We start from the raw sequence: 26,918 nt of genomic DNA, 5'->3' as shown, positions 1-26,918 counted from the left end.
GTTGGGTTGGTGCAGTGTGACAGACAGGCAGTGACCCAGGAAAGTTCAAAACAAATGTGGTTTAATGTCCTGAACTCACAAAGTAAACAGCACACGGTATCCTCCGGATAGCAGCCGGGAATCAAGATAGTTCGTGACCGGGACTTGTTGCTGTGGGCGACTGCAGCACCGTGCTACGCTGAGGGGTGCCAGGCCTTTTGGCTTTGCTTGGCTCCGTGTTGCATCACACAGGCTGAGCTTTGCAGAGCCTCCTTCTCTGCAAGTTTATAAACCAACACTGATACACTCATCCCTTTGCTGTAGGGTTTTTAAATGGAATCTGTGGCCATGGGCCCATTGTAAAGGCCCCGTCTCACATAGCGAGATCGCTGCTGAGTCACAAGTTTTGTGACGCAACAGCGACCTCAGAAGCGATCTCGCTATGTGTGACACGTACCAGCGACCAGGCCCCTGCTGTGAGATCGCTGGTCGTGTCGGAATGGCCTGGACCTTTTTTTGGTCGTTGAGGTCCCGCTGACATCGCTGAATCGGTGTGTGTGACACCGATCCAGCGATGTCTTCACTGGTAACCAGGGTAAACATCGGGTTACTAAGCGCAGGGCCGCGCTTAGTAACCCGATGTTTACCCTGGTTACCAGCGTAAATGTAAAAAAAACAAACAGTACATACTCACCTTCTGATGTCCGTCAGGTCCCTTGCCGTCTGCTTCCCGCTCTGACTGAGATCCGGCCGTACAGTGAGAGCAGAGCGCAGCAGTGACGTCACCGCTGTGCTCTGCTCTCAGTGTACGGCCGGCACTGTCAGAGCAGGAAGCAGACGGCAAGGGACCTGACGGACATCAGATGGTGAGTATGTACTGTTTGTTTTTTTTACATTTACGCTGGTAACCAGGGTAAACATCGGGTTACTAAGCGCGGCCCTGCGCTTAGTAACCCGATGTTTACCCTGGTTACCCGGGTGCTGCAGGGGGACTTCGGCATCGTTGAAGACAGTTTCAACGATGCCGAAGTCGTTCCCCTGATCGTTGGTCGCTGGAGAGAGCTGTCTGTGTGACAGCTCCCCAGCGACCACACAACGACTTACCAACGATCACGGCCAGGTCGTATCGCTGAGTGAGACGGGGCTCTAAGACCCGGCCTGGAGGGACCGGACCGCCCCACTACCATCCTGTTAGTCTGCTCCAAAAATAAAATCCCATGCCGGGTTTTCTTAAATCTGACTGGGGCAAATACCTTGTCGAAGACCAAACTTACTTTTATTTTGCACTGCAATCACAGCTATGCCTATGACTGCAATGCACTCCAGCGGCCTCAATACGCTTCTGTGTGCATCCTGGGGGACACATATCGCCCCTCACATATAATACTTGTCACTGCCTCACACTTGTTATATAATGACACATAGTGAATGTACAGGGCACGTATAGCTTCCCGCATAGAAATCTACTACGTGACTTCCCGGAGAGTGAATGGCTCCAGATTTGATTGCTTTTGTGGCTCCCCCTTCTGGCTCTCCTGGGCGTTGCGCTCCTATTTACAGTCACTAATGGGCAGATTCTTGTTCCTGTGACCTTAATGAAATTAGAAAGGATTAGGTTACGGGACTTGGGAACTAAATACCAGACTGTATCCACCTATCCCCAACTTGTGGACTGTGAGCAAAGGTCAGCGAGGAGGGAAGAGAAACAGGTGTTACGGTCAGGTCCGGTTACAGAGGAGCTTCTATGGCCGCAGGCGTTACCTCCGACAAATTCCTGGCGGAAAAGCATTCTGGGCAGATAACTCAATTAGAAATGTGTATAAATATATATGAGAGCAAAGTGCAGGAGATCAGCGCATGTCTCCAGGTTATAATGACATGAGCACTGGAAGCTGGCAGTGTCGGTGTGCATGTGTCCGAATGCATCGTCTGGTCTGCCTGGCACCAGAGAGCAGGACGTCACCCAGGTTTTCTGCAGGAGAGACACCAGAGAGCAGGACGTCACCCAGGATCCCTGTACGATAGACACTAGAGAGCGGGATGTCACCCAGGATCCCTGTAGTACAGAGAGACACTAGAGAGCGGTATGTCACCGGGATCTCTGCAGGAGAGAGACACCAGAGAGCAGGACGTCACCCAGGTTTCCTGCAGGAGAGACACCAGAGAGCAGGACGTCACCCAGGATCCCTGTACGATAGACACTAGAGAGCGGGATGTCACCCAGGATCCCTGTAGTACAGAGAGACACTAGAGAGCGGTATGTCACCGGGATCTCTGCAGGAGAGAGACACTAGAGAGCAGGACGTCACCCAGGATCCCTGTACGATAGAGAGACACTAGATAGCAGGACGTCACGATGATCTCTGCAGGAGAGAGTGCTTCTACAGAGCAGGACATCACCCAGGATCCCTGTACGATAGAGAGCAGGACATCACCCAGGATCCCTGTACGACAGAGACACTAGAGAGCAGGACATCACAATGATCTCTGCAGGAGAGAGTGCTTCTAGAGAGCAGGACATCACCCAGTATCTCTGCAGAAGAGACACTAGAGAGCAGGAAGTCACCCAGGATTCCTACAGTAGAGACGCTAGAGAGCAGGAGAGAGATGCTAAAGAGCATAATGTCTCCCAGGATCTCTGCAGGAGGGAGATGCTAGAGGGCAGGATGTCACCGGGATCTCTGCAGGAGAGATGCTAGAGAGCAGGATGTCACCGGGATCTCTGCAGGAGGGAGATGCTAGAGAGCAGGATGTCACCGGGATCTCTGCAGGAGGGAGATACTAGAGAGCAGGATGTCACCGGGATCTCTGCAGGAGGGAGATGCTAGAGGGCTGGACGTCACTCAGGATCCCTGCAGGAGAGAGATGCTAGAGAGCAGGACGTCACCGGGATCTCTGCTGGAGGGAGATGCTAGAGAGCAGGACGTCACTCAGGATCCCTGTAGGAGAGAGATGTTAGAGAGCAGGACGTCACCGGGATCTCTGCAGGAGGGAGATGCTAGAGGGCAGGATGTCACCCGGTATCTCTGCAGGAGGGAGATGCTAGAGAGCAGGACGTCACTCAGAATCCCTGCAGGAGAGAGATGCTAGAGAGCAGGATGTCACTGGGATCTCTGCAGGAGAGATGCTAGAGAGCAGGATGTCACCGGGATCTCTGCAGGAGGGAGATGCTAGAGAGCAGGACGTCACTCAGGATCCCTGCAGGAGAGAGATGCTAGAGAGCAGGATGTCACCGGGATCTCTGCAGGAGGGAGATACTAGAGAGCAGGATGTCACCGGGATTCTCTGCAGGAGGGAGATGCTAGAGGGCTGGACGTCACTCAGGATCCCTGCAGGAGAGAGATGCTAGAGAGCAGGACGTCACCGGGATCTCTGCAGGAGGGAGATGCTAGAGAGCAGGACGTTACTCAGGATCCCTGTAGGAGAGAGATGTTAGAGAGCAGGACGTCACCGGGATCTCTGCAGGAGGGAGATGCTAGAGGGCAGGATGTCACCCGGGATCTCTGCAGGAGGGAGATGCTAGAGAGCAGGACGTCACTCAGAATCCCTGCAGGAGAGAGATGCTAGAGAGCAGGATGTCACTGGGATCTCTGCAGGAGAGATGCTAGAGAGCAGGATGTCACCGGGATCTCTGCAGGAGGGAGATGCTAGAGAGCAGGATGTCACCGGGATCTCTGCAGGAGGGAGATGCTAGAGAGCAGGATGTCACTGGGATCTCTGCAGGAGAGATGCTAGAGGGCAGGACGTCACCCGGGATCCCTGTAGGAGAGAGACACTAGAGCTCCAGGCAGTGCCACAGATTGTTGGTCTTTTTTGCAGAGTGCCAGACTATAATGACCCGGGCTGTATATAATCTCGGGGTTGTATATAATGTGTATAGATCTCCATGCAGGAGCACATAGCTGTCGATGCGTAATCCTACACTTGGTCTGGGGTGATCACCGCAGGCGGAGGCTCTTGTGCATTTGTCACTCTGGAGCGGTCTCTGCCTGGCGTTGGCTGGCACCGCACCAGGGCTGCTGTGAGATCCAGGGGAGCTGCTCATTCTGTGCCCACCGGGTGCCATCCTAGTCTCCTCCCAACATGCATGAGACCCCAGCGATCCCTGCTCCCCGGTGGATGATCCTGCTAAGGTGTATAGTAAAATCCATGTATACGTTTAAATATTCCCTCCTGTGACATTGACGGCTAAAGACATGTGTACGCCGCGTTCTTCAGTTACACTTAGAAACCGCATCGTCCTCGCATCCTGGGAGCTATTTTTGGCCTCTCCTCGTTCAGCGTCTTGCTGTTGGATTTGACATTGCTGCTCTTTAAATCAGTTTCCTGCATTTGGCCCCTTTCTCTTTGAATTTTTCTTGACGTTTTTGGCCTCTATGAATTAACACAATGGACGACGGCCCGATCCCGCTACTGACATTGCCGACGGCGCCGTACTATGACCAGAGACCGGGAACTAGTGGGCTGAGAAAGAAGACTTATTATTTCCAGACCAAGATAAGCTACCTTCAGAATTTTATCCAAAGCATTTTTTTTTCCATCGATCTCCGAGATCGTCAGGGATCTACTATGGTCGTCGGCGGAGACGGACGATATTTTAATAAATCTGCTATTGAAACAATCGTTCAGATGGCTGCTGCAAACGGGGTAGGTCCCGTTAACCCGGGGTATTTCTAGAATAGCTTGTAGTATCTGAATAATATTTGTGTGTTTTTTGTTTGTTTTGTTTTTATGTATTTTATAAATCTAAAAAATATATATATTTGTAAATTTTACCACTTTCAGTAAAAAAAAATATTTTTTTCCTTTTTTATGCTATAAAAAAATGAATTCTATAATTTATTTTATAATTTTGTGATTTAGTTTTTTTTTCTTTTTTTTTATGTCGCTCCTCGTTCCTTTTGTCACATTTTGTAGCGGAAGCTTTTGAGATTCCATGAATGCGTGAGATGTGACATGAATGACTGCGATCTCTCATACCGATCATTGCCTTTGTTGCTTCACTGGAAAATGAAATGTGTTGCATTTGCCAACTTGAGCCATTTTAATATTTCATTCATTTATTTTTTTCCCTTAAATATTCAGTGATTATATATTATATTATTTATTATATATATATATATATATATATATATATATATATATATATATATATATATATATATATATATATATATATATATATATATATATATATATATATACACATACATACATATATATATGCTTTAATACAGATTAACAATATATATAATATACTGTCTAGCCTTTTTTTTGTTGTATGTAAACTACATAATATTAGCAAATTGATAACTCCAATTAGAAATGTAGTATAGTTCTTCTGATTTGCTATGTCACTTAACCCCTGTGCAGGGCATTACAGTGGCTTGGGTATCCATGGTTACGATCACTCATATACTGAGTCAGTTAGGTATCCATGGGTACGACCACTAACAGCTAAGCTACTGCAATGCCCTGCACATGCGAATAAGAAGAACTATACTACATTTCTAATTGGAGGTATTTGCTATTATTATTATTATACTTACTATATATTGGGATAGGATCTTGGAGATTGGATTACCCCTTTTAATGTAAAAAAAAAAAAAAAGGGTAAGATCCCGCTCCAATATGCCATCTGGTGAGTATTCGGGGTCTTCGGTGATTGGCTAGTCTGAGATCATGTGTTTGCCGACACAACAAATTAAATTGAGGGAGTCGTCCTTAATAGCCAATCTTGTCACTGCTTTTACTTTATAAAGTTGAGGTGATATCTGATTGGCTTCTTGGTGCAGTTAAATTTTTTTGTGTATTTTCTAGATTCACGTCTTATCACGGAACTTGGACGACCTCATTACTTAAAGGGGCTGTCCATAATTGCAAAAATATGGCTATGTTTTACATTATTATTATATTTATTTATTTTGGACACACGACTGATATTTTTTCTGTTTTGGAAACAACATGTGACCACTCTGGTAATCCGGAAATAATGCAGCAGAAATCGTCTAGTTCCTGATAGGCAGGAATTGCCTTCATGGGCTGTGATTAGGATGGCAGCATCCAGTTTTGGTCTCCTTCATCAAATCTTAAAGGGGTATAGCCATGATATAAAGTGCTGTCCTATCACTAGGATGAGCCATGCCTTTATAATGGACATTTAGGAGGCCCACTGACGGCGGTCTGCAGTTCCCTGGTGGCCGGGGCGCCGCAGCACAGGAAGAGGCTGAAGACTGTCAGCACAGGCAGCCCCTTTACTCTCAGGAGCTTCGGCGGGTGACAGAGGTCAGACCCCATCTAACCATTCCAAGTCTTGAAACCTGCGCTGTGTGAATGAGGTCTGCTCTGCTTTTCTGTAACGTCACCACATCTGTGTTTTCAGATCGGTCGTCTGGTCATCGGGCAGAACGGCATCTTGTCCACTCCGGCCGTGTCCTGCATCATCCGGAAGATCAAGGCCATTGGTGGAATAATATTGACGGCCAGTCATAACCCCGGAGGCCCCAACGGAGACTTTGGCATTAAGTTTAACACTTCCAATGGAGGTAAGAGGGGGAGAAAATAAAATTCTTACCAAGTGGCTGCAAAACCAGAATGAACCCCCTGCGCCTGTAGACGTACAGTAGGTGCAGTGCAGGCCCCATGAGCCTAGGGCCACACGGCAGCTTTAGATCACAATGTTCGTACAGTAGGTGCAGTACAGTCCCCCATGAGCCTAGGGCCACACGGCAGCATTAGATCACAATGTTCACACAGTAGGTGCAGTGCAGTCCCCCATGAGCCTAGGGCCACACGGCAGCATTAGATCACAATGTTCATACAGTAGGTGCAGTGCAGTCCCCCATGAGCCTAGGGCCACACGGCAGCTTTAGATCACAATGTTCGTACAGTAGGTGCAGTACAGTCCCCCATGAGCCTAGGGCCACACGGCAGCATTAGATCACAATGTTCACACAGTAGGTGCAGTGCAGTCCCCCATGAGCCTAGGGCCACACGGTGGCATTAGATCACAATGTTCACACAGTAGGTGCAGTGCAGTCCCCCATGAGCCTAGGGCCACACGGCAGCATTAGATCACAATGTTCACACAGTAGGTGCAGTGTAGTCCCCCATGAGCCTAGGGCCACACGGTGGCATTAGATCACAATGTTCACACAGTAGGTGCAGTGCAGTCCCCCATGAGCCTAGGGCCACACGACAGCATTAGATCACAATGTTCGTACAGTAGGTGCAGTGCACTCCCCCATGAGCCTAGGGCCACACGACAGCATTAGATCACAATGCTCATACATTAGGTGCAGTGCAGCCTCCCATGAGCCTAGGGCCACACGGCAGTATTAGATCACAATGTTCGTACAGTAGGTGCAGTGCAGTTCCCCATGAGCCTAGGGCCACACGGCATTAGATCACAGTGTTCATACAGTAGGTGCAGTGCAGTCCCCCATGAGCCTGGGGCCACACGGCAGCATTAGATCACAATGTTCATACAGTAGGTGCAGTGCAGTCCCCCATGAGCCTAGGGCCACACGGCGGTATTAGATCACAATGTTCGTACAGTAGGTGCAGTGTAGTCCCCCATGAGCCTAGGGCCACACGGCGGCATTAGATCACAATGTTCGTACAGTAGGTGCAGTGCAGTCCCCCATGAGCCTGGGGCCACACGACGGCATTAGATCACAGTGTTCATACAGTAGGTGCAGTGTAGTCCCCCATGAGCCTAGGGCCACACGGCGGCATTAGATCACAATGTTCGTACAGTAGGTGCAGTGCAGTCCCCCATGAGCCTGGGGCCACACGACGGCATTAGATCACAGTGTTCATACAGTAGGTGCAGTGCAGTCCCCCATGAGCCTGGGGCCACACGACGGCATTAGATCACAATGTTCGTACAGTAGGTGCAGTGCAGTCCCCCATGAGCCTGGGGCCACACGACGGCATTAGATCACAGTGTTCATACAGTAGGTGCAGTGCAGTCCTCCATGAGCCTAGGGCCACACGGCGACATTAGATCACAATGTTCGTACAGTAGGTGCAGTGCAGTCCCCCATGAGCCTGGGGCCACACGGCGGCATTAGATCACAATGTTCATACAGTAGGTGCAGTGCAGTCCCCCATGAGCCTAGGGCCACACGGCGACATTAGATCACAATGTTCGTACAGTAGGTGCAGTGCAGTCCCCCATGAGCCTAGGGCCACACGGCGGCATTAGATCACAATGTTCATACAGTAGGTGCAGTGCAGTCCCCCATGAGCCTAGGGCCACACGGCGGCATTAGATCACAATGCTCATACAGTAGGTGCAGTGCAGTCCTCCATGAGCCTAGGGCCACACGGCGGCATTAGATCACAATGTTCATACAGTAGGTGCAGTGCAGTCCCCCATGAGCCTAGGGCCACACGGCGGCATTAGATCACAATGTTCATACAGTAGGTGCAGTGCAGTCCCCCCATGAGCCTGGGGCCACACGGTGGCATTAGATCACAATGTTCATACAGTAGGTGCAGTGCAGTCCCCCATGAGCCTAGGGCCACACGGCGGCATTAGATCACAATGTTCATACAGTAGGTGCAGTGCAGTCCCCCATGAGCCTAGGGCCACACGGCGGCATTAGATCACAATGCTCATACAGTAGGTGCAGTGCAGTCCCCCATGAGCCTAGGGCCACACGGCGGCATTAGATCACAATGCTCATACAGTAGGTGCAGTGCAGTCCCCCATGAGCCTGGAGCCACACGGCGGCATTAGATCACAATGTTCATACAGTAGGTGCAGTACAGTCCCCCATGAACCTGGGGCCACACGGCGACATTAGATCACAATGTTCGTACAGTAGGTGCAGTGCAGTCCCCCATGAGCCTAGGGCCACACGGCGGCATTAGATCACAATGGTCATACAGTTGGTGCAGTGCAGTCCCCCATGAGCCTAGGGCCACACGACGGCATTAGATCACAATGTTCGTACAGTAGGTGCAGTGCAGTCCCCCATGAGCCTAGGGCCACACGGCGACATTAGATCACAATGTTCTACAACATTACAACTATATAGTGAATGTGTCCCATTACCACCTTCAGTCGGCAGAACGGTCCCTGCTGGATTTCTGCACAACCGGACTCATGATCCTAATGTTGTGTGGTCACAAGTGGCCGTGTAGTCCCAGCCTAAGGGTATGTTCACACTTGTCTGATTTGCTGGAGATGTGTTGCACTAGTATTATCTCTGTTCTCATGTTTTTAAAGGGAACCTGTCAGTAGGATAACCATCCTAAGCCGTCTATACGGGCATGTAGGTCATTGAAAGCTGAATAAAATGATACCTCAATATCTGGGATCCAATGTCCTATTCCAGAGAAATCCCATGTCTTTCTTAATATGTAAATGAGCTGTTGAGATCTGTGGGCCGGGCATAGATCTCCCTGAGATCATTTACATATTTAGAAAAATATGGATTTTTCTGGAATAGGACATCAGATCTCAGATATCGAGGTATCATTTTATTCAGCTTACAATGACCTACCTGCCCGTATAGACGGTTCAGGAAGGTTGATGCTTCTAAGAAAATCGCTTTTAAATGTGTACAATTGCAAAGTGCTTGTAAAAAAATAAAAAAAAATACCTTTTATTTAAAAGTCCTCTGTTCTCAAAAACAAGAGGTATTTTAATTCTTTTGTGTACTGATTGTCTAAATTACCGTCCACCTTTGCAGTCTACCTGCAGTGGCCGGTTTCCTAGGCGAGGAGCACAGCTGTGAAGCTGGTCAGATTCATTGCCCCTGCCCTTCTTCTGGTGCTGCAGAGGTAAAGTTGCCTCTGCTTGTAACAAGGCAGAGTGCCCAGTTCAGACCAGTGACACAATCGTGGCGTCCGTCCTCGGCAGCGCTTTGTTCCAGGAGGCAGGGGAGCGGTGAGCTCCTGAAGATGTGAGCCAGGGGTAGGGTTGTGTTTTAACTTACATTTTACGGGTTGTCAGATGTCGGAGTAATTTTGCTGTTTTTGTTCGGTTGTCACTGAGGGTGACTCGTAAGTGGAGACTGTCGGGTCAGATTAGGTCTTGGCAGGTGCTGCATGTAAAGAGGGGTCACTCCATGATAGCCGCTCTCATGCTTCCTCCAGGCCCCGCACCCGAAGCCATCACTGACAAAATCTTCCAGCTCAGTAAGACCATCGAGGAATACGCCATCTGCCCCGACCTGAAAGTCGACTTATCCACCATCGGGAAGCAGCAGTTTGATCTGGAGAATAAGTTTAAGCCGTTTACAGGTGAGTGTTCTCGCTGCCGGTGTTCTCATCGCTTCCCTCGGAGCCTCCTCGCAGTTTAGCACGGCTGCGGTCTGCGCTATTCCTGCCGTCAGATCGGACAACGGCGCCAAGTGTGAATATACAGATCGGGGCTGTTACATTTTTCTAGATCTTTAAACTTTTCTTGTTTGTGGTCCGATCTCTGCCGACGTCGAAACCTCCCCTCGTTGACGTGCGTTGGGGCAGCGGCGATGACGTCTCTCCTGTGTCCTCTGCAGACTTTCGGGTCTCTGCGCACTAGATAAGTGTAGCTCATCATTTGATTTTCAGGAAGAACTCGTGTGCCGGGACCGTTTTCTGGCACCAGCACGTTACTGAGGGCCACTTCCCCACCATGTCAGCTTGCCACCAAATAGGTGACCCCCCCTCCCCTCCAAGGGGCCTGGACAGATTACCAGCCCCTTATGGTCACACATTAATCACGTTCCAATAGCTCACAACGTGACTGCAGGGGGCTAGTGGTCCCTCGAGGTATGTGGTCATGGAAAGTCCGGCATGTGTGGGCCCTAGAAGACTAGTAGCCCATTTAGATGAGCCAGTAATCGACTATCAGCCCTTCTAAACCAGTCAGCAAGCACAGAACATGTTCGACTGGTGTGATGAATTCTAAGCCGACTTATAAATCCTTGTTCTCGGCAGCACGTCGCCCCACGTAAACAGCAACCTGATATTCTATGTGCCCAGGACAATCGTATCAACCTTTAATCCTGCGTTCATTGAATGTTTGTCTGCCTGTCGACACCGGCCACAAAACCATCTCCGGACTGCTTATATGTAGCCGATCGGCGGTCATTTTACTGCCCGGATCGGCCGATCTAGAGGCGACATACGCCAGGAAGAAACCAGCCGCTCGGCTGTGGGATCACGTGGGCGCTGGGTCAGGATTTACATAATTACAGGATGCTGATTGATGGGACTTTATAGATCTTTTTTCCTTTTTATGCTGCCTGATGTCCCCTTTTCACACATCCCCATTGCGTTTCAGATTAGATGATCTCGATCTGTCGTCCTCTCACGTCTTGGTCTCTTTGACTTGCAGTGGAGATCGTGGACTCCGTGGAGGCGTACGGGAACATGCTGAGGAACATCTTTGACTTCAGTGCCTTAAAAGAACTCCTCTCAGGACAGAACAGACTGAAGATCCGAATTGACGCCATGCACGGAGGTAAAAGAGCAGAATTTAATTGATGCCATAAATCCACAAGATATGTTAGATTGTGACAAACCAAGGCTGAAGTAGGGGCCCTGGAGTAAATGGGCCCCTTTAAAATCTGAGAAGTAGGGAAGGGGCTTTGTCTCTCAGCTTCCCGATCTCCTGTCTGTCAAATGACATAATAGACAGGTGGACTTGCGGTTAAGAGCAGACAAGCTATTGGATAATTCATGCTGGGTATTGATTGAGAGATCCAGCACCTATAGTACTGGCAGGATGCTAATAGAGACCCACCCACTCAAAAAGCGTGGCTGGCAAGTGTATCGGGAAACTTGCTGAATTTATTGGTTGGGTATGTGCACCACAAGCAGCTTTATATTGTTGGGGGGAGGGATGAGGGCAGGTTTTGTGTGTTTAGACGGGTGCAAGTCCGGATTGGCTTCTGATCTTATAATCTTCTACATCTGAGTTTACCTCTTTGTTCTTGAACAGTTGTTGGACCTTATGTGAAAAAAATTATTTGCGAGGAGCTCGGCGCCCCGGCAAACTCTGCGGTGAACTGCATCCCACTGGAGGATTTCGGGGGTCACCATCCTGATCCAAACTTGACCTATGCATCAGAATTGGTAGACACCATGAAGACCGGAGAACACGACTTTGGCGCGGCCTTTGATGGAGATGGGGTAGGTTAGACCACATGGGGGGTGGGGGCCGCACCATTGTAGAGGGCTTCCAGGACGAGGGGCCCGGCAGTGACCGGGTGACTAGAGCGGCATGCCCAGCACAGTGAATATGGCTGACCACGGTGATTGGCAGACGGCTCCTTCCTGCCCAGTGACAATAGCGGCATGCCCAGCACAGTGAATATGGCTGACCACGGTGATTGGCAGACGGCTCCTTCCTGCCCAGTGACGATAGCGGCATGCCCAGCACAGTGAATATGGCTGACCACGGTGATTGGCAGACGGCTCCTTCCTGCCCAGTGACGATAGCGGCATGCCCAGCACAGTGAATATGGCTGACCACGGTGATTGGCAGACGGCTCCTTCCTGCCCAGTGACGATAGCGGCATGCCCAGCACAGTGAATATGGCTGACCACGGTGATTGGCAGATGGCTCCTTCCTGCCCAGTGACAATAGCGGCATGCCCATCACAGTGAATATGGCTGACCACGGTGATTGGCAGACGGCTCCTTCCTGCCCAGTGACAATAGCGGCATGCCCAGCACAGTGAATATGGCTGACCACGGTGATCCACAGACGGCTCCTTCCTGCCCAGTGACCAGGGGACAATAGCAGCATGCCCATCACAGTGAATATGGCTGACCACGGTGATTGGCAGACGGCTCCTTCCTGCCCAGTGACCAGGGGACAATAGATTCGGCCCCACTAAAGTTAATGGCGGCGGTGTCCGCCCGCAGTACAAATAGCGGAGCGGGGGGCTCGGAGGCAGAGTCCGGTCTCTGCTACTTCCATGCTGTGATGCCTTTTCTCTGATTTACGCTGGGATCTTCCTCTTCTCGTCCTTAGGACCGCAACATGATTCTCGGCAAAAATGGCTTCTTTGTTAACCCCTCGGACTCCGTGGCTGTGATTGCAGCCAATATCTTCAGTATTCCTTACTTCCAGCAGACGGGTGTCCGTGGATTGGCAAGAAGCATGCCCACCAGCGGAGCGCTTGACAGGTAAAAAAACGTCGTTCCTTGGCTACGGATTTTTTCTTTTATATAATAGTAGCTACAAAAATAGCACTCGGCGCAAATTGCAAAATATGAACTGTTTGTATCTCACACTACAACCATCTCCTCCCACCACACCATGGCTGGGGGGGGGAAATAATGAAAAAAGACCATTCTGTTAATGTTTTTGTGTTTCGCTTTATTTTGATACATTAGATTTGTATAAGGGTGTGATTCAAAATATCAACATTTTTATATTACTTTTTATATATAATTTTATGTATAATTGTTAATTTCTATCTATCTACGAAAATATATATAAAAAAATCTCCTTGTTTTTTTAAGTAGTCTATGGGACTTGATCCAGCGATCATTTGATTACTTATACTTTTGCAGCTGCTGAGCCCGCTCCATACATCTCCACCCGACCTGTGGAGCGCGTACATGTAACTCACAGGTCATTATGGGGATTGTCCTATAGACAAAGAATATAATCTCTCCATGGAGGGTCTGACGCCAATCATAAGAACTGGGATATAATGTCCCATATGAACGGAGACGTAGTGAGCATGTGCGACCACCGCTCCTACGGCAGTGTTCGCACATGCTCAGTACAGTCTCATTCACAGAGAACTCTGGGCCTTCTGTACTCTGGATCTATGGGAGCCTCGGCAGCTGGACCTCCTACAATTATACGTTTATCGCCTTTCCTGCAATGTTTGAGACACTACTGCATCCAGTCCAAAACTAAGTGTCCTCAGTAGTGCAGCCTCAAGTGATTGTATCTCAGGAGAGAAGTAACAGTTCTCACTTTTCTAATCTTTTACAGACCCCTGTCAGTATATGGTCCCTATGGGGCAGAGAGTTGATCCTCGTTCTCATATCCTAAATCACGGGTTGACCCCATTTTAATGATCCACTTTCCGCGCCATGAAAAACATGTCAGATGGTGACATTTAATAAATACCAACGCCCAGATTAAAAACTATGTGACAAACCAAACACGGCACGTCCTTGTATTCCGCCTCTGTCCCATGACGACGGGGAAAATAAAAGTTGTGAGAAGGCAGAGGCCGGGACTTGTAAGTCCATAAAACTTAAAAAACTGCACGTGTTTATTACATGTCGTGTCGGCGCATGAAACCTTCTCTTTCATTAAGAAAAATATATGAAGTAGAAACACTTCGCAAAGTGAAATATAAAAAAAAAAAAACAGAAAACCCGAAGCTTAATTAGAGCGAGCGGCTCCACAACGGAGCGGAGCTGTGAAAACCATAATCCAGGGGTCTCATTCTATTTATTATTATTTTAATTTTTTTTTAGAGTGGCAAAAGCTACAAAGATCGCTTTATACGAGACTCCGACCGGGTGGAAATTCTTTGGAAATTTAATGGATGCAAATAAACTCTCGCTGTGCGGAGAGGAAAGCTTCGGAACCGGTAAGACACTGTCCTGACATCTGTGCAGAGTGGCGTTAAAGGGGTTCTGCAGAAGTCGGAGACTGGTGGCCTGCACTTAGGAAAAGCGATCCCTATCAGATGGGTGGACTACAGGGGTCTGTTCTGTCAGGATTACCCATGGTACCAAAAATCAGACCCCCCAGGATCAGTAATGTATGTACACAGTGACTGCACCAGCAGAATAGTGAGTGCAGCTCTGGGGTATAATACAGGAGGTAACTCAGGATCAGTAATGTAATGTATGTACACAGTGACTGCACCAGCAGAATAGTGAGTGCAGCTCTGGGGTATAATACAGGAGGTAACTCAGGATCAGTAATGTAATGTATGTACACAGTGACTGCACCAGCAGAATAGTGAATGCAGCTCTGGGGTATAATACAGGATGTAATTCAGGATTAGTAATGTAATGTATGTACACAGTGACTGCACCAGCAGAATAGTGAGTGCAGCTCTGGGGTATAATACAGGAGGTAACTCAGGATCAGTAATGTATGTACACAGTGACTGCACCAGCAGAATAGTGAGTGCAGCTCTGGAGTACAATACAGGATGTAACTCAGGATCAGTAATGTAATGTATGTACACAGTGAGTGCAGCTCTGGGGTATAGTACAGGATGTAACTCAGGATCAGTAATGTAATGTATGTACACAGTGACTGCACCAGCAGAATAGTGAGTGCAGCTCTGGAGTATAATACAGGAGGTAACTCAGGATCAGTAATGTATGTACACAGTGACTGCACCAGCAGAATAGTGAGTGCAGCTCTGGAGTATAATACAGGATGTAGTTCCGGATCAGTAATGTAATGTATGTACACAGTGACTGCACCAGCAGAATAGTGAGTGCAGCTCTGGGGTATAATACAGGATGTCACTCAGGATCAGTAATGTAATTTATATACACAGTGACTGCACCAGCAGAATAGTGAGTGCAGCTCTGGAGTATAATACAGGAGGTAACTCAGGATCAGTAATGTAATGTATGTACACAGTGACTGCACCAGCAGAAGAATGAGTGCAGCTCTGGAGTATAATACAGGATGTAACTTAGGATCAGTAATGTAATGTATGTACACAGTGTCTGCACCAGCAGAATAGTGAGTGCAGCTCTGGAGTATAATACAGGATGTAACTCAGGATCAGTAATGTAATATATGTACACAGTGACTACACCAGCAGAATAGTGAGTGCAGCTCTGGAGTATAATCCAGGATGTCTGGAGGCTTTTCCTTGTCAGTTCTCCGCTCAGGCTTCCGCTTCTAGTGTTGTGTGATTCCGGATTATGTGATTCCGGATTATATTGCAGTTCCGGAATATGGGAATTAGAGGGATGTATCAGTATTTTTCCCTCTTTTTGTTGTAAATCTCCTCGGCGTTTCACATTTCTGTAATCTTGGAGCAGATCCCATGTGTCCTGCGGTCAGCCTCTGATTGGTGCTGGGTATAACAAGGCGGACGCAGCTTCCCTTTCGGCCGAGACCTTTTGTACATAAACATTTGATTTGGCCGCCGCTTTGTGGGATTTTTTTTGTCTTTTTTTTTTTTTTATTATTATTATTCTACAGATGTACAAATTAAATTCAGTGTTTTATATGGAAATGTGTTGAAGCTAAAAGCTGCAGATGAGGGGGCCGCGCTGCTGCACGGAGGAGTAATTACTGGAGCTATTTTGAGGTCTATTTTTAGTGAGGCAGCGGCCTCCGTTCTCCCCGCAGCCTCTATTCATTGAAAGCAAAAGGGATGGGTAAGAAGAACCCAGACAAAACGACCACCCAGTCAGTAATCAATAAAAAATATCAATCTTTATTCAATATAATGTAAGGAACAGGTAAGGACACGGTGAGACATAAAATACAAGACACCACACAGTCACATGACTGAAAAAAGCATGGAACCAGGGGACCACGACTACTTATAGTTCATTAACAATAGCAGACCCATTCACTCCCCAACAAAGGGTATGTTGAGTGTGGGTTACACATAATGTTGGAGCTGCCCGTATATATAATAATAATGTTTAGGAGACCTATAATGTGAGGACCTGGAGCACAAAGTGCAAAGTACTTGCCCACACCAAGGGCAGACAGTCCAACCAGAAGAAAAAGAGAATAAAAATTATTACCTCCAATGGAGTAGTCACCACGTTCCCAGGGTCCATGCACCCACCCCGACGCACGTTTCGGAAGCTCTCCTTCTTCAGGGGGGAATGGCACGTAAGGCCATACACGAGTATTTATATAAAAGATACCGGAAGTAAAACTGCAGCCTGATACTGAAAGTATATGTCGGTTGTCATGCCGACAATTGTTGTTAACCACCGATTTTATAACGGCGCAAAAGAGGCTACATCCATAAATGAATTGAAGGAGCAGCCTCTTCCCCACCTCGCAGCGCCCGCACGATGCCCCGCCGAACACCAGGCACACACGGGGCCCCGTGCGGTCTGATGATGAGCGAGCAGCCAGCGCAGGCGCCGATAGGAGGGGGAGGAGCTAACACCGCGCATGCACAATGGGCATACGAACAAATAGGCGCCATCTTGGAAAGGGGAAGATAGTGTGGGCAGCAAGGTAAACACAGTTCGGCATTGATTAACGGGGCAAAATGTCAGATATCGATCAACATGACCATCTTCAAGTACCATAGAACGGCTGCTACAACAAGTCAAAACAAATAATAATAAGAATAATAATAAAGATGATATATAATAAATACCCTATAGGAAGCGCATATCTAGCCTTTGCTGCAAGTGTACCAGCAACGGCAGCGGAACTAGTGCTCCCAACAAAAAGGCATAGGAGCCCTAGATAAAGCGTCTAAGACAATGACCAGTATAAAATCTCCCAAAATTAGAAAATATACCATAAATTCTCATATCAAAAGCATAATGCATCATAAACATATAATAAAGTTGTATCTAATTAAGAGAAAAAAAACTAGTCAAAACAAGAGAGTACAGCAGCCACATTAATAATGTCCAATATTAGGATCGCACATTCTTGGATCCATCACATCTTCAATGGCTTTTGCGGCTTCCCCACTCGATGTTGTCGTTGAATAGATAACATACAAAATTAGTCAACCTTGCTGTTCCTATCATGGATAAACCGATCTTTCAGTCAGCATACTTCAGAGGTATCCATAAAAATTGCAAACCACGTGAAAAAAGTGAATGACCACTATACCTATAAGATAAAAAAGGATAAAAAACAAACATATATAAAATAATAAAAAATGGAGTCATTACTAAGGAACTGGCCACAGCATTGATAGATGAACCAGCGATACCAACTTTTTACCTCCTCCCCAAAATTCATAAAAATATACATACTCCACCTGGACGTCCAATCGTCTCAGGCCGAGAGAATCTCCTGGAGAATGTCAATAAATAGATCGATTCCATCTTACAACCTCTGGTGAAGGGACTACCTTCCTTTCTGAAAGACACGACACAGCTGCTCAGTATGGTTGACAGGATCTCCTTTGACCCGGGCACCCTCCTAGTAACAGCTGATGTCGAGTCTTTATATACTAGTATTCGACATAATGATGGCCTTCGTGCCGTCAAATTTTTTCTTGGGTCATCAGACTATTCCTCCAGTTTCAGGGCCCTCCTTTTGGGACTTTTGGAATTTACACTTACAATTTCTTTACTTTTAAGGGGTCCTTCTACCTGCAGCTCCAGGGGACAGCTATGGGGGCGGCATTCGCCCCCTCTTATGCCAACCTGTTCCTGGGGCTGTGGGAGAGGGACCTCTTCCTGTCCGACCAGCGGTCGTCGTCGATGGACCGCGTCCTCACCTGGGCGTGGTACATCGACGACGTCTTTCTGGTCTGGCAGGGCACTTCATCAGCCTTGAATGACTTATTCGAGGAACTTAATGACAATGACAGTAATATACGTCTCACTGTAAAGTATCACCCAGATGAGATTGAATTCTTGGATGTTACTTTGAGAAGAGTTTTATTCTCTTAATTACATATAGCTTTATTATATGTATATGATGCATTATGATTTTGATATGAGAATTTATGGTATATTTTCTAATTTTGGGAGATTTTATACTGGTCATTGTCTTAGGCGCTTTATCTAGGGCTCCTATGCCTTTTTGTTGGGAGCACTAGTTCTGGTGCTGCTGGTACACTTGCAGCAAAGGCTAGATATGCGCTTCCTATAGGGTATTTATTATATATCATCTTTATTATTATTCTTATTATTATTTGTTTTGACTTGTTGTAGCAGCCGTTCTGTGGTACTTGAAGATGGTCATGTTGATCGATATCTGACATTTTGCCCCGTTAATCAATGCTGAACTGTGTTTACCTTGCTGCCCACACTATCTTCCCTTTCCAAGATGGCGCCTATTTGTTCGTATGCCCATTGTGCATGCGCGGTGTTAGCTCCTCCCCCTCCTATCGGCGCCCGCGCTGGCTGCTCGCTCGTCATCAGACCGCACAGGGCCCCGTGTGTGCCTGGTGTTCGGCGGGGCATCGTGCGGGCGCTGTGAGGTGGGGAAGAGGCTGCTCCTTCAATCCATTTATTGATGTAGCCTCTTTTGCGCCATTATGAAATCGGTGGTTAACAACAATTGTCGGCATGATAACCGACATATACTTCTGGTATCAGGCTGCAGTTTTACCTCCGGTATCTTTTATGTAAATACTCGTGTATGGCCTTATGTGCCATTCCCCCCTGAAGGAGGAGAGCTTCCGAAACGTGCGTCGGGGTAGGTGCACGGACCCTGGGAACGTGGTGACTACTCCATTGGAGGTAATAATTTTTATTCTCTTTTTCTTGTGGTTGGACTGTCTGCCCTTGGCGTGGGCAAGTACTTTGCACTTTGTGCTCCAGGTCCTCACATTATAGGTCTTCTAAACATTATTATTATATATACGGGCAGCTCCAACATTATGTGTAACCCACACTCAACATACCCTTTGTTGGGGAGTGAATGGGTCTGCTATTGTTAATGAGCTATAAGTAGTCGTGGTCCCCCGGTTCCGTGCACCCTTTTTTCAGTCATGTGACTGTGTGGTGTCATGTATTTTATGTCTCACCGTGTCCTTACCTGTTCCTTACATTATATTGAATAAAGATTGATATTTTTTATTGATTACTGACTGGGTGGCCGTTTTGTCTGGGTTCTTCTTACCCATCTCTTTTGCTGTCTGTTAAGTTGTTAGCGACCGGTCTCTTCTCCCTTTACAGCACTATCATTAGTAGCTATCTGTTTGTTTACTCGTATGGTCAGAAGTATTGGCACATTTGATAGTTATGCTGTGTAAAGTCGTGATTTTGCTTCTTTAGCCTCTATTCATTGCAGATGTCGAGTGTCATTACTCCCAGTGACCACTGGGGGGCAGAAGTATTAACTATATAAGTAAACACATTCAGTGATTGAAAAAAATTATAATCTCTCCTGAAGTACTCTGTGCTGCTGGTGAGCCGGCTCCTTGCACCTGCATCACAGATGGACAGGCCATAATCGTCTCACCTGAAACACTCTGTACTGCTGGTCCCATCACAGATAGACGGGTCAGTACCCAACACGCTGGAGACCCCGTCCTTAACCCAAACCACACACTCGCAGCAGTGAGAAGTAGCAGCAGGCGGTCAGGAGCCCCCTGTAATGTGAGGCTGACGGACGTCTCCTTGTGAAGGGTCTGAACATTTTGCAGCTCACATCCCTCTATAATCTGAGACTACAAGTTATCTTCTATACCGACAGGGTCGGATCACATCAGGGAAAAGGACGGACTGTGGGCTGTGCTCGCCTGGTTATCAATCATCGCCACACGCAGGCAGAGCGTAGAAGACATCCTGAAAGATCACTGGCAACAATATGGACGCAACTTCTTCACCAGGTAAACACAATTAGGATAGCTGGCGCACCACAATGATATACTGAATAAAATGTGGGGGTGCAAGAATGATGGCTAATACATGAAGTAATAAAGAGCACAAGAGAAAGGAGCCATCAGGATATCTGCACACCACCAAATTTATACTAAACAATACATTCTTCACCAGGTAAGTGCAAATCCAGCTCTATAGTTATCCTGTATTACACTCCAGAGCTGCACTCACTATTCTGGTGCAGTCACTGTGTACATACATTACATTACTGATCCTGAGTTACATCCTGTATTATACTCCAGAGCTGCACTCACTATTCTGCTGGTGCAGTCACTGTGTACATACATTACATTACTGATCCTGAGTTACATCCTGTATTATACTCCAGAGCTGCACTCACTATTCTGCTGGTGCAGTCACTGTGTACATAAATTACATTACTGATCCTGAGTTCCATCCTGTATTATACCCCAGAGCTGCACTCACTATTCTGCTGGTGCAGTCACTGTGTACATACATTACATTACTGATCCTGAGTTACATCCTGTATTATACTCCAGAGCTACATTCACTATTCTGCTGGTGCAGTCACTGTGTACATACATTACATTACTGATCCTGAGTTACATCCTGTATTATACCCCAGGGCTGCACTCACTATTCTGCTGGTGCAGTCACTGTGTACATACATTACATTACTGATCCTGAGTTACCTCCTGTATTATACCCCAGAGCTGCACTCACTATTCTGCTGGTGCAGTCACTGTGTACATACATTACATTACTGATCCTGTGTTACATCCTGTATTATACCCCAGAGCTGCACTCGCTATTCTGCTGGTGCAGTCACTGTGTACATACATTACATTACTGATCCTGAATTACATCCTGTATTATACCCCAGAGCTGCACTCACTATTCTGCTGGTGCAGTCACTGTGTACATACATTACATTACTGATCCTGAGTTACATCCTGTGTTATACTCCAGAGCTGCGCTCATTGTGACCTCACCTGCAGAGTAGTGAGTGATTGTGGACAGTGATGATGTCTGTATAGCGCTGTGGCAATAATGGTGTTTATATCAGTGACTAAAGTAAATAATAATAACTTAATTTTTTAAGAATAAATTATTACATTTCTTGTCTTTTGCAGGATTTATTTTGAGTGACCTTTTATGTTACATTTATTGTTTTTTTTAGTGTTTGGGGTCTCTAATAATGACTTGTATTTTGGGGCATTTTCGATCATTTTATTCCCCTCCCCCCCTTGTAGATACGACTATGAAGAGGTCGATTCTGAAGGAGCCAACAAAATGATGAAAGACCTGGAGACGCTCATGTTTGACCGCTCTTTTTCGGGGCAGAAATTCTCCGTGGGGGAGAAGGTTTACACTGTGGAGAAGGCGGACAATTTTGAATATAGCGACTCTGTGGATGGAAGTATTTCCCGGAACCAGGTGTGTGCCGGGTGGTGGAGTGTCTGAATACGGCACGTATGCCGCTCTCCTGCGGTCAGCGGAGGATGGGAGTCATAGTGGCAACTTTACCCCCGATACCTTGAAGTCTTTCCTCTTATTTTGCAGGATGACTGATCTGTTGCCTCCTTTCATGTCGTCATATTAATTGTTCTGCTAATTGTTGTCATTAGGGATTAAGGATTATCTTCACCGACGGCTCCCGGATCATCTTCAGACTGAGCGGTACCGGCAGCGCCGGAGCAACTGTACGGTTGTATATAGACAGCTACGAGAAGGACGCCCCCAAAATATATGAGGACCCTCAGGTGGGTACAGTAATGCGTTGTATGAACCACTTCAATTTTTCCCGAGAACTCCAGAGCTGCACTCGCTATTCTGCTGCTCTAAAGCCTGTTTTCTCGCCGTTATTCTGACCTGTTTCTACAGGAAGATCTAGAGTGCGTTAAGGAGCACGGAGCAAGGCTTTGTTCAAGGGAGCTTATTTTTAGACCCCGTGCACCAGAGAACAAATTGACCACCATTGTAAAGTCCTGATGTAATCCTTCTCCCTGTGTTCTCAGCGCCAGCTCTCTCCGGGGCCCATAGGGGTGCAGCGCCTCCATGTTGTCCCTGCCGATGCCCTTCCTTTCTCTGAATCGCTGACTCAGGACGCCGTCCGGCCCGCAGTCACCTACAAATCCCTCATTTATTGCTTGTGAATGTAGCAGTAATGAATTGGCCGACCTTCCGGCTCCTCCGGTTACCTGCACCTGCGCCTCTCCCGCGCCAAAGAATTGTTCCCGCGTGAAAAGCGACGTCGCTTAATTTAATCTTTCACACTGTGATTGACATTTTAATCAACTTTCCTCCTTCCCCGAAGGATTAGGCACAATTACCCACTTGTAAACCCTGGCCGCCCCTCGTACGCCGCCGTCCATTGTAGCGCCGGAATCAAACCTTGTATTGAGTTCTTAATTCCTAATGTCCGTCTTCTGCTCCCAGGACGGCGTCTCTCCCCACGCGCGGCCAAGCTGGAATTCCTCCCTGCTTTTTTTTTTTTTGGCTTCGGTCGCGTTTCCTGTCGTTTTAAGGCAGCTCTGACACATGGCGTCCCTCGTATGATAAATTGTAGGGGGTGTGGGATATTATCCGCAGCTTTTACACTTTATTTTTTTTATATCATTATATTTAGAAATTGGAAAATCCAACACTATGTTGAGTGCCATAAAGGACACAACTGCGGAGGTGGGATGGTTAGATTACAGACTGGTCATTTTTGGGTTTGGGGACCTTGAGCTGTACCCCCCATAATGTAGTTCGTGGCCACAGTGTTAGCAATATTTTCTTTTATGGTCTTTTGCAAAAGTTTTAGGAAGCTAGCGGCTCCGCATCAATGGCTGCTGCAGGAAGCTGGATGGTTGTTATATGGCTGCCATTCACCTCGATGATTCGAGTCTCTCATACAGGACCCCCACACGGGACTTAGTAGAGTATACTCATGGGGGCTGGCTCTGTAAGCCCCCTTATAATGGTGTACCACTAATCCTAATGAAGCCTGCGGTCAGTGAGTGTCGCTCGCCTGCTCTCCTACATGTGTTCACCCCTCTCTCCTTCTCTCTTCCCCGCAGGTCATGTTGGCTCCTCTCGTCACAATTGCATTGAAGCTCTCCAAATTACAGGAACGGACCGGCCGCACAGCCCCGACGGTCATCACATAAAGCCTCACTCTCCATCTCGCCCTCAGAAGTGTATTTTTGTGTAGATGCCTATAAATGTCCTCGTTGCCCCCTGTGTCGTGTCCGTCACACACATGTATATGATCCAGAGATGGAAGAGTAAAGGTGATTGGAAATGGAGATTTGTGCCTTGTTTTTATCATAGGTGCCTGTAATGGACCGTAATAAGGGCTGCGGGCTCATGTTCTGCTCGACACGGGCAGCCGCGGCCAATGGAGGACCCTACATGAAGGTATATCTGCACTACTGGGCACAGATTTTATGACTGCGGCTGCCACATTTGGGTGAAACCTTCTTAGCGTAAGAATCCTGTGCCCCTTGGTCTCTGTGGATGGGCGTGAAGTCACAAGCTTGAAGGGCGATTCCGGCTCCGATCACTGCCGTATCAGGAGGTGAGCGGCGCTGGAGACAGGTGATACCGGCAGGGATCATACACCTGCACTATTCCCCATACCTTCTGATTGCCCACATAACGCGGCTAGTATCAGTAGACGTGACGTCACCGGCCGGCTCACCGCCTGATGCAGAAATGTGAGGAGCCGGAATACTCCTAAAGCAACACCACGTCTCCTGAACCGAAGTGTGATTATTAGTGATGAGCGAGTGTACTCATTGCTCCGGTGATCTCCTAGTATTTATGACTGCTCGGAGATTAAGTTTTTATCACCTCAGCAGCATGATTTACAGCTGCTAGCCTGCTTGATTACATGTGGGGGTTCCCTAGCAACCAGGCAACCCCCACATGTACTCAGGCTGGCTAGTAGCTGTAAATCATTCAACTGCCATGATGAAAACTAAAACTCTGAACACTAACAAATACTCGGAGCTCACCCAAGCGTGCTCAGGGAAAACCCGAGCAATGAGTACACTCGCTCATCACTAGTGATTATCCATTTACTCCTCCGTAGCATGAAGATGAGTTTCTGTAAAATCTACAAATATGCAGCAAATCTGGAAAACCTGTTGTGAATATGCACTGTATGAACACATCCTAAAGGTAATGGACAATTATTGAGCCAAACCTCATGTTCTGTGCCACCCTGGCAGCTGCCATGTTGATCGACCACTCCTGAAGTTATTAGTCCCCTTCTCACGGGCCCGAGCCGCTGTCTGTTCTTTACTCGCGAGCTGGGACTGAGCCGCTCTGTGTGCGCACCGTCATGGGCTTGGACTGAGCCTCTCTGTGTGCACCCCCTCGCGGACTGGGACTGAGCCGCTCTGTGTACGCCCCCCTCGCGGCCTGGGACTGAGCCGCTCTATGTGCGCACCCTCGCGGTCTGGGACTGAGCCGCTCTGTGTGCGCACCGTCATGGGCTTGGACTGAGCCTCTCTGTGTGCACCCCCTCACGGCCTGCGACTGAGCCGCTCTGTGTACGCCCCCCTCGCGGCCTGGGACTGAGCCGCTCTGTGTGCACACCCTCATGGGCCGGGACTGAGCCGCTCTGTGTGCGCACCCTCATGGGCCGGGACTGAGCCACTCTGTGTACGCCCCCCCTCGCGGCCTGGGACTGAGCCGCTCTATGTGCGCACCCTCATGGGCCGGGACTGAGCCGCTCTGTGTGCGCACCCTCATGGGCCGGGACTGAGCCGCTCTGTGTGCGCACCCTCATGGGCCGGGACTGAGCCACTCTGTGTACGCCCCCCCTCGCGGCCTGGGACTGAGTCGCTCTATGTGCGCACCCTCGCGGTCTGGGACTGAGCCGCTCTGTGTGCGCACCCTCATGGGCTGGGACTGAGCTGCTCTGTGTACGCCCCCCCTCGCGGCCTGGGACTGAGCCGCTCTATGTGCGCACCCTCGCGGTCTGGGACTGAGCCGCTCTGTGTGCGCACCCTCATGAGCCGGGACTGAGCTGCTCTGTATACGTGTCCTGGGACTGAGCCGCTCTGTGAGCGCCCACTCGCGGACTGGGACTGAGCCACTCTGTGTGCGCCCCCTCGCGGCCTGGGACTGAGCCGCTCTGTATACGCACCCTCGCGGCCTGGGACTGAGCAGCTTTGTGTACTCACCCTCGTGGCCTGGGACTGAGCCGCTCTGTATACGCACCCTCGCGACCTGGGACTGAGCCGCTCTGTATACACACCCTCGTGGCCTGGGACTGAGACGCTCTGTATACGCACCCTCGTGGCCTGGGACTGAGCCGCTCTGTGTGCACCCCCTCGCGGCCTGGGACTGAGCCGCTCTGTGTGCGCCCCCTTGCGGCCTGGGACTGAGCCGCTCTGTGTGCACCCCCTCGCGACATGGGACTGAGCCGCTCTGTGTGCACCCCCTCGCGACCTGGGACTGAGCCGCTCTGTGTGCACCCCCTCGCGGCCTGGGACTGAGCCGCTCTGTATACGCACCCTCGTGGCCTGGGACTGAGCCACTCTGTATACGCACCCTCGCGGCCTGGGACTGAGCAGCTTTGTGTACTCACCCTCGTGGCCTGGGACTGAGCCGCTCTGTATACGCACCCTCGTGGCCTGGGACTGAGCCGCTCTGTATACGCACCCTCGCGACCTGGGACTGAGCCGCTCTGTATACACACCCTCGTGGCCTGGGACTGAGACGCTCTGTATACACACCCTCGTGGCCTTGGACTGAGCCTCTCTGTGTGCACCCCCTCGCGGACTGGGACTGAGCCGCTCTGTATACACACCCTCGTGGCCTGGGACTGAGCCTCTCTGTGTGCACCCCCTCGCGGACTGGGACTGAGCCGCTCTGTGTGCGCCCCCTCGCGACCTGGGACTGAGCCGCTCTGTGTGCACCCCCTCGTGGTCTGGGACTGAGCCGCTCTGTGTGCACCCCCTCGCGGTGTGGGACTGAGCCGCTTTGTGTGCACCCCCTCGTGGTCTGGGACTGAGCTGATCTGTGTGCACCCCCTCGCGGTCTGGGACTGAGCTGCTCTGTGTGCGCCCCCTCGCGACCTGGGACTGAGCCGCTCTGTATACGCACCCTCGTGGCCTGGGACTGAGCCGCTCTGTATACGCACCCTCGTGGCCTGGGACTGAGTCGCTCTGTGTGCGCACCCTCGTGGTCCCAGATGGCTCATTGTCCATCTGTACCTGTAACCTCAGCTGCCAGAATCTGCACCTTCGCTGCAGAATAATCACCACTAGGTGTCACCATTTTCACAAAAATTCCCCAAAAGAACCTTTTCAAATTGGTCTGATGCCTCCAAAAAGATCATTTAACCCTTCTGGCTCCCTCCCAATAATTTATTAAGATGATATGATACTTGAATCATCTCTCTCTAAAGTTTACATACTTTCTAGATCGTGTTTCACAAGCATAAAACAACCCAATTTTCCACGGTAGAC

General features: G+C 48.8%; 1 protein-coding gene across 3 annotated transcripts in view; it reads left to right on the top strand.

Annotated features, from left to right (window-relative positions):
* LOC143787376 (phosphoglucomutase-1) overlaps positions 1-23,742 on the top strand; it is a 79,229-nt gene extending 55,487 nt beyond the window's left edge. Inside the window, exons 1-11 of one of the 3 annotated variants that reach the window (XM_077276050.1) lie at positions 4,354-4,626; positions 6,362-6,524; positions 10,090-10,236; positions 11,315-11,440; positions 11,921-12,111; positions 12,959-13,113; positions 14,431-14,546; positions 20,300-20,435; positions 21,702-21,885; positions 22,077-22,211; positions 23,514-23,741. In XM_077276050.1, the coding sequence (XP_077132165.1) occupies positions 4,369-4,626; positions 6,362-6,524; positions 10,090-10,236; positions 11,315-11,440; positions 11,921-12,111; positions 12,959-13,113; positions 14,431-14,546; positions 20,300-20,435; positions 21,702-21,885; positions 22,077-22,211; positions 23,514-23,603 (1,701 nt within the window). In that variant the 5' untranslated portion in view covers positions 4,354-4,368 and the 3' untranslated portion in view covers positions 23,604-23,741. Of the gene's footprint in view, positions 1-4,353; positions 4,627-6,361; positions 6,525-10,089; positions 10,237-11,314; positions 11,441-11,920; positions 12,112-12,958; positions 13,114-14,430; positions 14,547-20,299; positions 20,436-21,701; positions 21,886-22,076; positions 22,212-23,513 lie in introns of those variants that run through there. The other 2 variants (XM_077276052.1, XM_077276051.1) reach the window with 2 other exon arrangements.
* Positions 23,743-26,918: the final 3,176 nt, after the last annotated feature.

Source organism: Ranitomeya variabilis, chromosome 8 (assembly GCF_051348905.1).
Source record: "Ranitomeya variabilis isolate aRanVar5 chromosome 8, aRanVar5.hap1, whole genome shotgun sequence".
Taxonomy (NCBI): Eukaryota; Metazoa; Chordata; class Amphibia; order Anura; family Dendrobatidae; genus Ranitomeya; species Ranitomeya variabilis.
The sequence above is the reverse complement of the archived record's forward strand: the minus strand, read 5'-3'. Positions and strand labels throughout refer to the sequence as shown.